Genomic DNA, 14,726 nt, shown 5'->3' with positions numbered 1-14,726 from the left:
CAGTATGTTGACAGGTGCATTTATTAACGTGTGTTTTATTTTCTGTGGGGAACATAGTGTTCTTGGGAACCTTTCTATGCATCTTCAGGCTTTAAACCTTTCCATGAGCGTGTATTCAGAGCACAGGTAGGATCAAATCACATTATTGACTCCTGTCTTACAGATAACTGCCATGTGTATTAAACTCAAAAGAATCCTACTTTTAAGTACTTTGGGCCTGATTTTCCATTGTTCTGATACGTTACAGTGCTTCACTTGTGTAAAGAAAAGTTCTTTTTCATGATAAAGGTAAGCATTCCACTTTCCTGCGCTGCAACCTTGACTGTCTCCAAACGAGCACTCAGAAAATGAGGAACAGGAACAAGACACTCGAACAAAGCCCGTGTGTGCACCGCGCCGGGCTGCGCGAGGCCCGAGTGGAGATGGCCATGGCTGCCCTCGGCTGCAGCGGCTCCTGGAGCTGACTGAGGGGCCCGGGGTATGGCACAGCCCAGGCACTCCCAGCCGGAAAGCCACTGCTGCGTTTGAGCCCTATCATGCAGCAACCACGAACTGAAAAACGCAGTGTCGATAAGTGTGACTTCTAATAACAGATGGTACTGAAAATGTAATGGCAGGGTAAAGAAAAATGTAGCGATCCAGGAGACTTTTAAAGTTGCATATAGAGTATCCCCTGCTTCAGCGTTACCTTTTCCATTTCAGCGGTTTTCAAACTTTTTGCATTTTGGGTGTGATGAGTGCACATCTTGGGAGAGGCAAAGAATGAAACACTATTTGCATTTTTATATTTGTAACTGATACACTAAAAATTCCCTGTGGAGTTCACCAGCTAAGAGGGAAGCTGAGCACCTGCTGCCCCTCCTCTCGCAGGGACTGCGCGATCACCGACTTGCTTCTGCCGACTGCCTCAGCAGCTGCTGCTGCTGCTAAATTGTGGGAGAGGCAGAATCCTTTTCTTATTACCCAGGCTGTTTGGCTAGTCAGCTACTCCTTTTCCTGTTTCCTTCAGCAGGAATGGGGAGGGCTTGGAGAGGGGATGAAAAAGAGCAGATTTTGGCATTCTACTAACACTAATGAACTTTCAATTTAATACACTAATAGAAAATGGAAAAAAGATGGAGGCAAATCAGCAAAAAATGATCACATAAGAACCTAGACTTCTTGATTTTCTCAAGCAGCTTTGCCGATCTGGACATAGCCAGGTTGATTTCCGCTAGCTCTTCACAGCTTACGAGTTCACATCTCGTGCTGACTCTCTGGCGCTGTGTTAGATGAGCGTAGGCAAAATGTTTCCTGTAAGAGGAGCAGTTAGTGACAAGGGTAAAAGCTAAGCAAAATAAGAAGGCAAGAGTCGGAAAAAGTGGAGCTGTAGTGAACGTAGTGGCACACTGATGATTTTTGTTCTGGATGGTAAAGCTGATGCTTGCTAGAAGTTTAGCAACAATTTTTTTTTTCCCTCGAAATATCTTGTTTGCAGTTGATATCGTAGGCATTACTTCTAACGGTAGAAACCTTTGGCTGAATTTACTATTCAAAGTATAGCAATTCCTGTAGATAGGCACCTTGCTTACAGTAAACAAGTGCCAACATCAGTATACCAGAGCACAAAAACTGTAATTTGCATGTCTAGACTTTATTATTACAGCATTTTAGTTGCAACTTATCCCAGACATACAAGTCAATGTAATTTTACACTTCATTATGTCTGCTGCTTCTTTCCCAAGCAAAATCATCATTTAAAAAGAATTGCAGAGTTTCAACATTGCTAAAAAGCTATGGAAGTGATAGTCTGTGCCAGTCTGTAGAGAAAACCCATTTTTTCCAGAATCCTTCCCTCTCCCCACTAGTCATTATCTATTTGTAACAGGTTTTACGCTATTTTTCAGAGTCATAAAATGCGGAACTACAAGATACGACTTTTTTTTTAATGAAGAAATTATTCAAGCAAGAGTTTTTGAGCCTGTAGATGTAGCCTGTTACACATAAAGGAAAGCAGAAAAGCAATCCCAAACCTGATCTGGGTCTGGAGAATGACCTGACCATAGGCCTTTTCTATTGCTCTGAATTTCTTATATTAACATATGTATTTAAGTCAGATACGTTTAATCATCTTACTATATTATTTCCCCTTTGGGTATATGATTGAGACTAAAGCAGGTCATAATTAGCCCTTGTATTGCTTTGCAAGCTAACAGTCAATGCAACTGGCGATCTGGAAGAAGTCTTTAGTGTGCTCCAGCCACAGCTTTGAAAATTGCTGACATTTCTGATACAGTAAGCTCAACACAGAGGAGCTTTCTGAAATTACCACATCACCTACTTCTGTGTATCTATACTTCCCAGCTCTGTGACCTTCAAAGGACATAAAATCATTCACATTTAATGTGTCCATCCTTACTCCAACACCATTGCTCTGCAGGCCTTGGTGGGTTACCTGGGGAGATGTATGGACAGCTAGCTTCATGGGATGCACAGGCTGTTCCAAAACTAAAACCAAACAAAAAATCCAACAAACAGAAACCACTCCATTTTTTTGTCTTTTGAACAGGGTTCCATCCCCCCAAATAAGTGGGATTTCTGCAGCTCCAAACCTGCATCGTGAAGGATGAAGCAATGACAAGGCAAGCTCAGAGTGGTGGTTGAATAATAAATATGAATTAGGCTACTACAGCAGGCCATGAGAATAAGGGAATGAAAAAAGTATTTAATAAGGTATTTACTTATTCATGTAGAATAGTAAAAAGATGTTTCAGAGTCCCCTAGGTATTATGTTGCAAATGCACCTTGTACCAGAAGCTGTTGCAATGTCTGAATGCTTATGTATATGCTGCCGTTAGGAGAAAACACCATGCCAGTCGTTTTCAAAAGGATCTTTCCATAAATTACTTTATTTCTCATTAAATGAGCACAGAGTCATTACCATATTAATAACAGATATGTTTATTATTACATATCCATCAGTGCGGCTTTCAATACCACTTGAAACATGCAAATCGTCCTAAGGACGAATCAGTTTTCCAGTGCTTCTTATTTAATACACAACTGCAAAGCCATTATAAATTATTGAGGAGGTATTTGGTTAAGAAATAAAATAAAACAAAACCATACTGCCCATACCATGAATGTATTCCTGCTACAAAGCAAGAGTCTGACAGCATTTACTGAAATTCCTGAATTACCTGGAGCTTTTGTGTTAGATGCTTTTTTTTTGCCCCCCCCCCCCCCCCCCCCTTTTTTTGCATTGCCTACACATCTCTTGGCTTATGAAACAGAATCAGTCTTTGTAGGAGGAATTCTCATTCAAAGATTGTACTTAATTTAGAAAATGCATCTAGCATCTACAATACTTCAACCAATTAAAATTCAGTAAAAAACCACTGATACGCAGTAGATTTTTAGAGGCTGCCTTTGTTTAGCTTTAGATTTCTACATTTATTGACATGGCAAGAATACAATTATCTCAAATTAAGGCACTAAAAGGACAATGTAAAACCCAGTAAAAGTGTTCTAAGAATAATTTACATTTCAAACAGTGCATGTATTTCTTAAATGTTTGTTAACTTAATGTATGTTATCACTTAAAATTGTAAGGCAATACATTATACAGTTATAGAAATGATGTACCCCAAAATACGCTTCCAAACTTGGTGGTTCTTTTTACTGTTAGTTTCTAATGCCTCTAATAGTAAAATAATTCGGTATGGCTTGGCAAAAATGCATAGGTTAAAGGCAATTACTTGTTTCCCCCCCTTTACAAACCTGCTGAATCAGTATTTTGTAAAGCATAATGCAAAATATTTAACACTGATCCATTCCATAGTGGGTGGTTAGCATGAAGGCCGTTACGAACTCTGCAGTGAAGGCACTGAAGTTCAAGTGATAAGGCTTCATTTTTAAGCTAGTTCTGCAGTCTTCAAGAGCACAACTTCGAGTCTTGAAAGCAATTGCAGTCCTTCTCACTGAGAAACCTTCCTCCTCTACTCCGTTTCATATGCTCATCTTGACATAAATATCCCCTTCACAGGGTAAACAGTCCTTTTCTTTCACTGATATGAAGAAAGTTGGCTGCATTTCATTGTGATTGACAGGCTTTTTTTAAAAAAATCCAAAAAGGCAGCACCTTTTTTTATACACCTAGCTAAGCTTTATTTGCTTTAACTTGCATTACATAGTAATAATTAATCTAATCTACCTTTAGGCAAACCCGCAATTAAACACCCTCAGCGTGCTTTTGTGCCAAAGCAAGGAGGAGACAGTAATAGCAATCTTAACCCTGAAGCCTGTGATAGTTATGTTGAAAGGAACAACCGCCCGTCTGCACTGCTCTGTGTGGTTAAAAAAAGCCCCGTTTCTCAGACCGCATCCCATGAGATTCCATTATGCACTGTACGTGTGGTTAGCTGGAACAAAGAAGAAAACAATTAGTAACAAATACAAAAATTACCCTTATAACACTTGTGCATGTTTGTCAAGAGCTTCAGTGAAAAAAATAACTTATTTTACATTAACAAAACGTTTTTTCAGTTGACATGGTACAATGCTAAGATCATAGCCACACAATCTTCCACAAACTGTTCTTAATTTCAAACAACATTAAATTAACACAGAGATCAGACAGATGATAATATTACTGCGGCTTTACAAGTAAACAAGGCAGCAATCATGGGTGTATTCACGGCAAATGCAAGGTGACCCTCCTTCACTTACAGGACAAGAAAAGGCTCTCTATAGGGCTAAGAGCACGCACATGCAGTTGCTGGAGCTCATCTGCTGCACACGAGTTTTGGTTGTTCAGTGTTCTGGATTTTTTTAAACATGCATTAACTTAATCAGGTGCCCAAGTCCAAATATATTAAAACAAAACACCTCAACTGTGCTGACAACAATGTCTATATATTAGCATACTATAAACTGTGTAGTTTCAGATAGAGAAGCAGTACTGCAAATGCCAGCAAGTTCATCGTGAAGTTCTGATTCACATTTACTAGTGGTAAGTTATTAAAATGAGGAATAGAACTTAAGATGAACTTATACGAGAAGCTCCTTTTAATGGGTCTGATACACCTCTCCATGAAGTCAATGAAGTGCTGCCTACCAACTGCAAAGAAGGTGGATCAGACCCTAAATTAAATGTACTAAAATGTCTTAAGGCATGTGTTAATATCTGTATCCGTTCGACAAAATATTTAATGCCTGCTTACATGGTAGGACTCCATCACCGAGATCAAGTTCTGCTATACTGTCTGACAAGAGAATAATTTTCAGATACTTAGTAAACACGTATAACCCACAAAAATCATCACTGCTTCTCCTACTCCCACGTCTAGGTAAAGACGTCAGGATGAGAACTGCAGGGTGCAGTGTCCTGAGTTCACAGAAGCTGATCTAACAACTCGCTGCCTCCTGAAAGGAAAACGGCCCACTCCTCCTCCACTTTATCACCTTCCTGACCCCAGGGGAGCACCCTCCTACTTACCTATCCTCAGGTCTGGCACTCACCACACTTCTCAGCAGGCTGGTCCCACTCACTAGCTCAGCAAAATAAGTCTATACATTTTTTTCCACAGTCAGGAAACTGAGTTGTGGACCTTCACGGACGGGTCCAAAATGGATCATTTCAAGCACTTACCCAGGATCCAATGACAGAGGAGCAGGGAAGGAAGACAGAGAGGGGAAAATCCTCCCCCTTAAGTAGCAACAGGCTATCAGATTAGCTCAGCTACTGTGCAATCACCAGTTCAGTGTTCAGTATATAAGATCCACTGTAAATTTTTTTAATAATCTACATTTAAACACCTGGTACATCAGAAGTGAATTTTCTTAAAATAAATCCAATGCCTCTTCTTTCTAAACATACAGGATGGAGTATGTAGTGATATCAGGGCACCGGCTGGCCATAGTACATCACAGCAGTGATTGTCTAGTTCACAGACACAACTAACACCAAATTTGTCTGAGGAAGTCACAAAAACGTCCACCATAGAATAGCTGGAAAGAGAAGTTCCTATCTGACCTTTTTCTAACAGTTATTTGCTCAGTGTAACGCTGAATCTTTTCCTTGTTCGCTCACATTGCTCTGCAGGTGCCACAGAAGCCCCACTACATTCCAGTCCACCCAGCCACAGCTGTGTGATGGGGACACAGTGTGCCACGAAGCCACCCAAGCAGCTTCTCAGGCATCAGCGAGGTGCAAGGGCTCCCCACCTGCCTCCTGAGCACGTCTCCATGCAGCACGATGGGCCAGCAGCACACACGTCCCTAGCACTCTTGCTAGTCAAGTACTGTGCCTCTCTAAATTGCTCATGCTCAATATGCTTCTTCCTCCATACTTAGTGCCTACAATATGCAGCGTTAAAAACCAGTTTGCTGTAAATTAATTACACATTCTAAGAAGCTATGGCAGTATTAAACATCATTAAGAAGCAAGATTTAAAAGTCAAATACCAATTATGTCATCAAACTCACTGACAGATGGGCTCAGTCTAGAAGAGTAATATAAATGTTAACTGTTTGATTCACATCACAGTCTGTTAGAAAAATTCATGAAGTTACGGAGATAAGATACCAAGCGGCTATTAAGTTTTCTGGCAACTGAGAAGTTAAGAGCCTTATTTCTTCCCAAGAACCTGGAAGATCCCATTGGGTGATGGGGAAAGGTGTGAACAGAGGCCGTACACAAGGGCAGATGGAGAAAATGCAAGGCTGCAGTATTCTGAACAGCTGATCCGACCTGCTGCTTCACTAGGGCAAGACCATCATCTTCACCCTCCCTCCTTCCATTCTTGAGAGAGATCTGGTGCTTTCTGGACTCTGCCATGAACCATTGCAACTGTCTAACCCAACAGAAAACCAAATGTTTTTCTTTTATGGGGTTAGGATTGGGGTTTTTTTGTTGTTATCCTTTGGTGTTTTGGGGTTTTCTTCAGTGAAAACATTCCTGGATTAATTCTCTGATGGAAAATAGATCAGTTCACTGTGATAATCTGTGAAGCATGAGCTGACACAAGATGAAGGGCAGGAACGTACAGCTCTCCTCTTCCTGGTGCTGGTGAGTTATTAGGCTCATTGTGTCTCTAAGGCCTTACAAAAGGAGCTTTAAAGATGGTGTTTCTCACTTCTTAAAACAGTTCCCGTTCACTACTTCTGTATTTCTATCATTCTTTAACACTCTCACAAGGCAAATGCCAATAGGATTAATAACAGAAATTGTCTGAACAACTGATCTCCCCAAACAGACCCATTCCTTTAAAAGCTCCTGTAAATTTTCAAATATGTAAATCTGTTCATTCTACAAGAAATCAGCTGCAAACTTGTTCCTGCTAAAGGCAATGCCAAACCAGCATTTCTATTAAGACAGAGTGAAAAAAAAAAATTTTGATTCAAGCAAATGCATTTTCTCCCATAAAAGAATATGGATGAAAGCTTCTGTGCTTTTCCAGTTATCTCTAAAATGCCTGGAAAAAAGTTAAGATCTTGAGAAATCACGTGGTTATGCTGGGGCGGGGGGGGGGGATCTACTGAAAAGCTGACAGCTATGAGACATCTGAATACCAGAGCTGTTTTGCCTATAATAGATTTTTAAGCTCCCCTCCCCTTTAATTCTGTGTGTGCATGAACATGCAAATTCCCCATTTACACCCTAGCATAAGGTATTTTACAGTAAATGTGGTACAGCTCATCTGAAGACCCTCCCAAAAGTTAGAAACTGACATTGCAACAGAACTTCAAAAACATCTCATTATTACAGCTACCAGAGGACCTCGCAAGGATAAATGGAAAGGAAAACACACTCAGAATACATTTCAAACAGTCTTTTGGAAAAGAAAGTCTACAACTCTAAATGTGAAATAAAGTAGTATACACTATCTTTACAAAGTGAACCCTATATAGGTAAGGTTCGGCAGCAAGGAGGGAAGAATCTGTATACTCAATAACAGACGATGGTTTCTAAAATGTACAGTCAGGACTATGATCTTCCAAGTGGTGTTTTAGATTATTCCAATTAATTCAGCTTAAAGATGCAATGTAAATGGTGTATTAAAACAATTCTTTCCAGCCCCACTGGCTGGTTCGTTGGTTGGGTTTGGGAGAGTTGGTCGTTTCAGTTCAGTTTTTTACTGTCCAAGAATGCTACCTCATCAAAAGATTCTCAGTTGATTCGACATCTTTTTCAATAAGCAATGCTGACTAGCATTATTTCAGTACCACATTTTTAAAAGTCTTTTAAACCTGTATTCATGAACTTTACATTATCAGATCTGTGTTTTTTCCTGAATTGATGGTGGGACGACCATTCAGTGTCAAAATCATTCCACCTAATCCTTTCACGTATCAACATGATAGGTGCTTTCTTTCAGTTTTAGGTGGTCCAAGACTCACTGAAAAATCTTATTAATCAGTAACGGAGCTCTTTAACCAGTTCTAAGTACTTCTACCATCTTTATCTGCCTGTTTAAAAAGTATGCCTTTAGTAACTAGTTTCTAGAATCCTGATTATTGTTGAAATAAATTTATCTTATAATACATAAAAGCCCTTCATATTTTTCTCAACCACTCAACACGAGTATTCTCAACAGTTCTATTGTAAATAAAGATGATGTTAAACAACAGCTATTAATGATGCATATTTTAAAATCAGCAGGTGTAACATATCCAGAAGTCTTAACAGATCTGGCTAAAGCCTGTGGGGGGGAGGTCTAACATTTTTCAGTAAATCTTGGAAAATTGAGGAAAAATAAATTTAGAAACACTGTGAAGCTTTGTAAAAGCTTTTCGAAGTTGGGAGAAATAGACATTTTGTAGACAAGACAAACAGTTTAACAAGATTCTGTTGTACAAGTACACACCATGTAAATACATAAAAAACATGACTGAATCCCCCTGAAATTAGCAATTACCACTTTGTCTTTATTTGGTACAATACTGAACATGCTGCAATTTGGTAAGCTAACTCTGATTTTACAGTCATTTTTCTTAACTCAGGTTTATCACTGTGTGCTCTTCCACTGCACTCACCCTTGTTTTCAGCAGATTTTTAGAGTGAAGACTGGAAGGAAAAGCTGCCGACTTCCCAGGAAATCTCCCCACAAATCAGAAGTGTTTCTGTTTCACAGCTTCAGCTTGCCTCAGCACCAGTGTTGAAAAATGTAGCATCATGATTTGGTTATATTCCTGCCATTTGAATATAACTGGCAAACTGAGACTTTGTTCAGTGTTTGTGAATGTGGCTTCTCCCCCAAATACTCTAGCACAGGTACATGTTCTTAACTCTGATGGCCACAGATTTCTTTTTATGTCCTCCTCATGCTGTTGCATTGATTATTATCTCTAACACAATACTGCCTGCAACATCACTGTTTTTTACATTGACAGCTTTGTATTCCAGGCCTAAAGTAATTTTCCTGGATGAGATTATCTTGAGGGCCTTCACTGAATATATTAGTCTCTCAAAACTATGATCACTTATTTTAATGTTACTTATGGAGCAAGAAAATCAGCACCCTTTCTATCTTTCAGATTTTTTTCCCCTACTCTCCTCTGCAGGAGGATGTTTAACTGTACACCCAGTGTCTCTTCACATGCAAAAGTTTGCTTTTATTGCACTTCACGCAGGGAATGTTTCCAGGACATTTATTTTGATAGCACTGCCAATCTAAGAAAACTTTCCCTACTGAGACACTAGTTTCCACTTCGTACTGTCAACCCAATCGGTTATTTTGGGGGAAAGGAATGTGCATACTGTATGAGGAAACTAACACAGGTTAAAAATCAGCTTACAGTAACCTAGCATTAAAAAAGCATACTTTAAATCTTCCCCTGGTTAATGCACAGGGTCACAAACAGCTTACAAAAACAACTGCTGGGATAGGAGAAGACAGGGAATGAGCAAGTAGGAAGAAAGAATGGAATTAATACTTAAGCTGCCTCACACCAAAAGAAATGGCATAGCAACAGACTGAGAATCTGCAGGTTTCTCATTTCACCCCCACTGCAGAAGATTTCTAGCTTATGCAAGCTCTACGAGTCAATCCATGAATGACTACACGTATCATCCTTGCAGTTAAATGCCACTGCTGATGTTTCTACTGACCTCTGCCTTTAAACAGGAAAAAATGCAAACAGCTCCCTCACATGCATCGGCAGGCCAGGCACTGCCATCTCTACAGTACCTTTCCAAATCCAAGAAAACAATAAATTTACCACAATAGCAGGAGAAATCTGTCCCTTCCTTCCTTCAGGATTGGAGCAAAGATTTAGACCAGCAGTTCAACAGTCATAACTATGCAATTATTCTGCAATTTCACATTAAATAACATTTATGAACAGAGATTTTTTTTTAGTTAAAAAAATACGTAGCTTTTGTAGTTTCTCACCTAGTTTTTCCAGAAGTATTTTTAACAACTTTTCGGAATGACTGATTTGCTGAGGATCTGGTAGACATAGTTCTAGGAGAAGCACGAACAAAAGTAGTTGGTGGTGTCTTAGGGATCTTCTTTACTAAATGAGTCACCCACTTCTTCTGTTCATCTTGACAGGATGCCAATAACAACATATCTCTTGCTGAAGTTACATCGTAACTCACTGTAAGTAAAAGGAGATGAATCAGTGAAAACTAGGACTCGTTACCAAAGTAAGAATTATGACATACCAGGCATGCCACTGGAAAGAACAATGGCACCTACATACATACTTGTATTGGAATTGTTTATATATTTTTGGAAGACAATAAACAGCAGGGGAAATTATGAATATGGTTTCTTTCAATATTTGTCACTCTGCATTAAGATTCTTGATTCTAACATTAATACTCAACAAAGAAGAAAACTTACATTAATGGCAGTTTTAATAAGCTGGAAAGTTGTATGGGTGCCTTATGGCTGAATTCCAGAGTACATACCCCAAATGCTCTGCCTCACAGGAGCACAGGCAGCAAACCTTTACTCCAGTCCGTGAAGTGGCTGAAGAACCCTTCACACTCTTCAAGGTGTCAGCACAGGTTGGTGATGCGGCCACCACACTGTGCCTAACGTGGGGCGTGCGCAAGTACAGAGGGAATTGTCCAAGAACCAGAGCTGCCCAGTGCTTGGGCACAAACCTCCAGGGACCCCTGTGCTCTCCTGGCCTTCAGCAGAGCCACATCAGTTCCACCACCACAGGCCTCCCTACAGAGGCTTGCCACGGCTGCCTGTTCATAACCAGTGTTAACAGCCTATTACTTTAAAAGCACTTTTCACATCTAAAATTATAAAACTAAAGAGCAGAAAACTTTCAAACTAAAGTGCTTTTATTTGCTTCCAATAGTTTAGCAGGTCTGGCTAAGCATGCAGAAAATTTGTGACACAAAAACCCATGAGCATACCTTTGCATGGCGCAATTAATTCTTCCTTTTTATCCAAGTGGTCTCTGTGGCACTTCACATGGCATCTTCGACATTCTAGGGCAGCAGGGGGTTTAAAGACATGCCAAAGAGGTTTGGCACAGGCCTCACAGTTAGCTGGAAAGTGGTATAATGTGGGAATAAATTCATGGCCTTTGTGATTTAGAAAATTTGTCTTCTCTGCTGGCTGTACTGGTTCTACCTCCAAATCCTTCCTGCATTCCCCTTCATTAGCATAAAGGATCTGAAAAAGAATACGTCTGTGTTACTGTTGAAGCACTACATATTTTTATACATGTTTCAAAGAAGCTGCCAAAACTTTTTCAAGAGAGTTACAACAGATATGAGAATACACTTTCTTTTACCTGGAATATTTTAGGAATTTCTTCAGTTTCAGCTCTATATACATCTCCTTGAGTTACAGGCCGGACATGGAACAGCTTACTACATTAGAAGAAACATGAATCAGAAAATACTAAAATGCTATGCATGTTTTTAAAACAGTTATCAAAGCGCTTTGATGTTCTTATGAATCTTGTTTATGAAAGCAATATGATGTACTTCAAGGCTGCAACATGATTTTAGGAATTCACTCAAGCTGTATAGCTCGTCTACCCAAGTAAGACGAAAACATTTCATAGCTTGGAAAGAGGGTGATCTTACAATGGGTCCAAGATCCATCATGGCAAATTCACCTGTGAAAAAGGCTTTCAAATTCTTCCTCAGAACACTAGGAAGTCTAACCGATTATCGCTAGAAAAGCTTAATTGATAACCCTGGACGGAAGTAACCAAGTGAAGTACAGTACTACTCACTAATTTTGTTACTAAATCATGTTATCAATTGATAAACAATGTGACAACGTCACAAAAGGCAATCTGGGGCACCAGCTGTTGAAAAAGCTATTAAAGTAGGAACAAACATCATCTTATATTGGTCAAGACCGTACTTGTAAGTCCATCTAGCCCAACATCCTGTTTTCAACAGATGCCGCAACAGATATTTATGTAAAGAGAAAATAATTCTTTTCCTGGTTATGAGCAACTGGCAGCTTAAGCACTTCCTGAGTTTGAGATTCCTTCCAGACCACTGTATTTGTTAGTCACTGATGGACCTATACATGAATTTTAAAACCTTTTTTCAATTACTACTCTATAAGGTCCCATAATGTCAATCAGCTGTTCAAACATCACAGTCAGCCATGTATCTGTGATCAGCTTCAGTGACATTTGACACAATTTTCCTCATGTATAACCAATGTAAAGTGATCACAATTCATTTATTTTGCCACTCTAAACAGAAACCATCTGCAAAAGTTAGAAATGCCTTGGGCTTGATCAACACTGATCCTTTCTCAGACAGCAAGAAAAAGATATGAAGCAAGGGGATGAGATCTAAAATCAGACAGCCAGTTCCCTAACTATCCCACAACTATCATGCCCTGCTTTAGAAAGCAGCAGTTGAAGCAATTGGAAAAACACTGAATCACAAAAAGAGAGAGAATAATACGTAGGTTCCACTGTCTCTGACCCTTCTCTGGCATAACAAGGCTCTTCATTTCTGTAAACTCAGACCAGTGACTACAGACAGTGCCACATTATTGTGTATTGAACTTTTTCTCTAACTTTGAGCAAGAGTAGGACAAAGAAAAAGTAACATATTTTGTTAACAGCACCCTGAAATACAGATAAAACAGACATTTTCCAGTGAGTATGGGAAATTAAAAATTATTTATGGAATTTTGATTCCAAGCTTCTGGATTTGTTATCAGTTATCTCACACACAATGCTCTTTTGTTAATTTGTATCCAGAACTAACAGTAACTTTACTTACTCTATATCTAGTACCATAGATGGATTAGACTGGTCCTTGTCCTTTTCATCATTGTAGAACAGTATCTTTTTACTGCTCACCACAACATACTGGGGAAAGAAAGAGTAAAATCAAGTTAAAATTGCATTTAAAAAAACATTTATCCTGTTGTACTTCCATATGCACAGAAAAAGCCCGAGTAAATTAAGTTTTTTAATATCAGGAGATATGTAAATCATCGTGCAGGCAGCTATGCTACTGACAGCTGCACAATGCTACAAGCTGCAATGACGGTGTATTGTCACTGGAGCACCCTAAAATGCTTGTAATGACTCTAGAAGTCTATAGGCACACAAACTCAGAAATCTCAGTTGCTAATGGTGTGATACTATGGAAATTACTGTATCACTGAGAAAACTCCTGCAGTGCAGAATCGATCACTTATTGATAAATTTCTCTAGTTCTAGAAACCTGCAGGACTCACTGGTACTTCACACCAAACTACTGGTAGGCTAAAAGAGATTCTCACAGCTCCAGCTAACTATTTCCTACACTTCCAATTTAATGGACTGGTAAAATAGCGAGCCAAAATGAATCAGCAGAAACAGAAGTCTGGTATACATTCCAAATCTAGGAATACACTGAGACACTAAGGGAAAGGTTTGCAGAGGAGGAGAAGAAAAATGGACATTCTTTTGCTACATGTCACTTTAAAGGTCAAACCACACAGTTTTTTTCCAGAGTGGTAAAGATGTTAAAGAACAGAAACATTTGGTAATGTGCTGATTAGCTTTTTCCCAAGTGTTTTAACAGTTCTTGCTCAATGTCTGCATATTAATGTTATACCTATCCGATGCCACTGAAAAAGTGCAGTACTCCAGAATGCATGGGATTCTGGGGAACAAGCAAGATCTACTGGGAAAGCATTGTGAGTTTTAGAGCTGACTATGCCTGCAGGGCCTGCCCCCTTGCCCCAAAAAGGCGAAGGATGTTGTCCTCAACCTAAAGTACACAGACACCCTTCCAGTGCTGCTGACAGTCACACAGAATTACAAACATTTGTTCATACAACAGGACAAACCAAGCAAGCTGCTCACAAAATTTTTGTAACCCACAGGCCAGTTAAGATCAAACACCTCTAACCTAACAACTTCCCAGTGAGTTCAAGCTTGTAGAATTTGCAGCCTGTTGCTCTTCACTGGGAGCTGACAGTCCAACATCTTTGCTAAAACTGTCCATAAGCTCAGTGACAGCTGTGGCAGTTCCATCCCCTGCAGTTTCAAATGTTTTAGAAACAAGGTATTAAAAGGTATGAGGTACTAAAGAGGATTAAAAAGAGGTACACTGATTGCTCTGCCTTATACTGAGCTCCAGATTCAGGTATAATATGACCTAGAAGCAGGAGAAAGGACAGAAAAGCGAGAGAGTGAATATACAAACAGTTCATCTTGAATTCCAATTACTGGTAATTCAATGGGTTTCTGCATGAAACAGATAATGACAATTTAAGTAAATGGTGTTTACTCCTCCTACAAGA

The 14,726-nt window shown here is 39.5% G+C and overlaps 1 protein-coding gene across 2 annotated transcripts in view; it reads right to left on the bottom strand.

Moving 5' to 3' along the window:
- Window positions 1-3,212: 3,212 nt before the first annotated feature.
- Window positions 3,213-14,726, bottom strand: part of ROCK1 (Rho associated coiled-coil containing protein kinase 1) — a 93,121-nt gene continuing 81,607 nt past the window's right edge. For both annotated transcript variants that reach the window (XM_075416371.1, XM_075416372.1), the window contains exons 29-33: window positions 13,211-13,299; window positions 11,743-11,821; window positions 11,360-11,621; window positions 10,374-10,581; window positions 3,213-4,400 (exon numbers count right to left, since the gene is read on the bottom strand). In XM_075416371.1, the coding sequence (XP_075272486.1) occupies window positions 4,397-4,400; window positions 10,374-10,581; window positions 11,360-11,621; window positions 11,743-11,821; window positions 13,211-13,299 (642 nt within the window). In that variant the 3' untranslated portion in view covers window positions 3,213-4,396. The remainder of the gene's footprint in view (window positions 4,401-10,373; window positions 10,582-11,359; window positions 11,622-11,742; window positions 11,822-13,210; window positions 13,300-14,726) is intronic.

Source organism: Opisthocomus hoazin, chromosome 3 (assembly GCF_030867145.1).
Source record: "Opisthocomus hoazin isolate bOpiHoa1 chromosome 3, bOpiHoa1.hap1, whole genome shotgun sequence".
In the NCBI taxonomy this organism is placed as follows: Eukaryota; Metazoa; Chordata; class Aves; order Opisthocomiformes; family Opisthocomidae; genus Opisthocomus; species Opisthocomus hoazin.
This window is presented reverse-complemented; position numbering and strand designations above follow the sequence as displayed.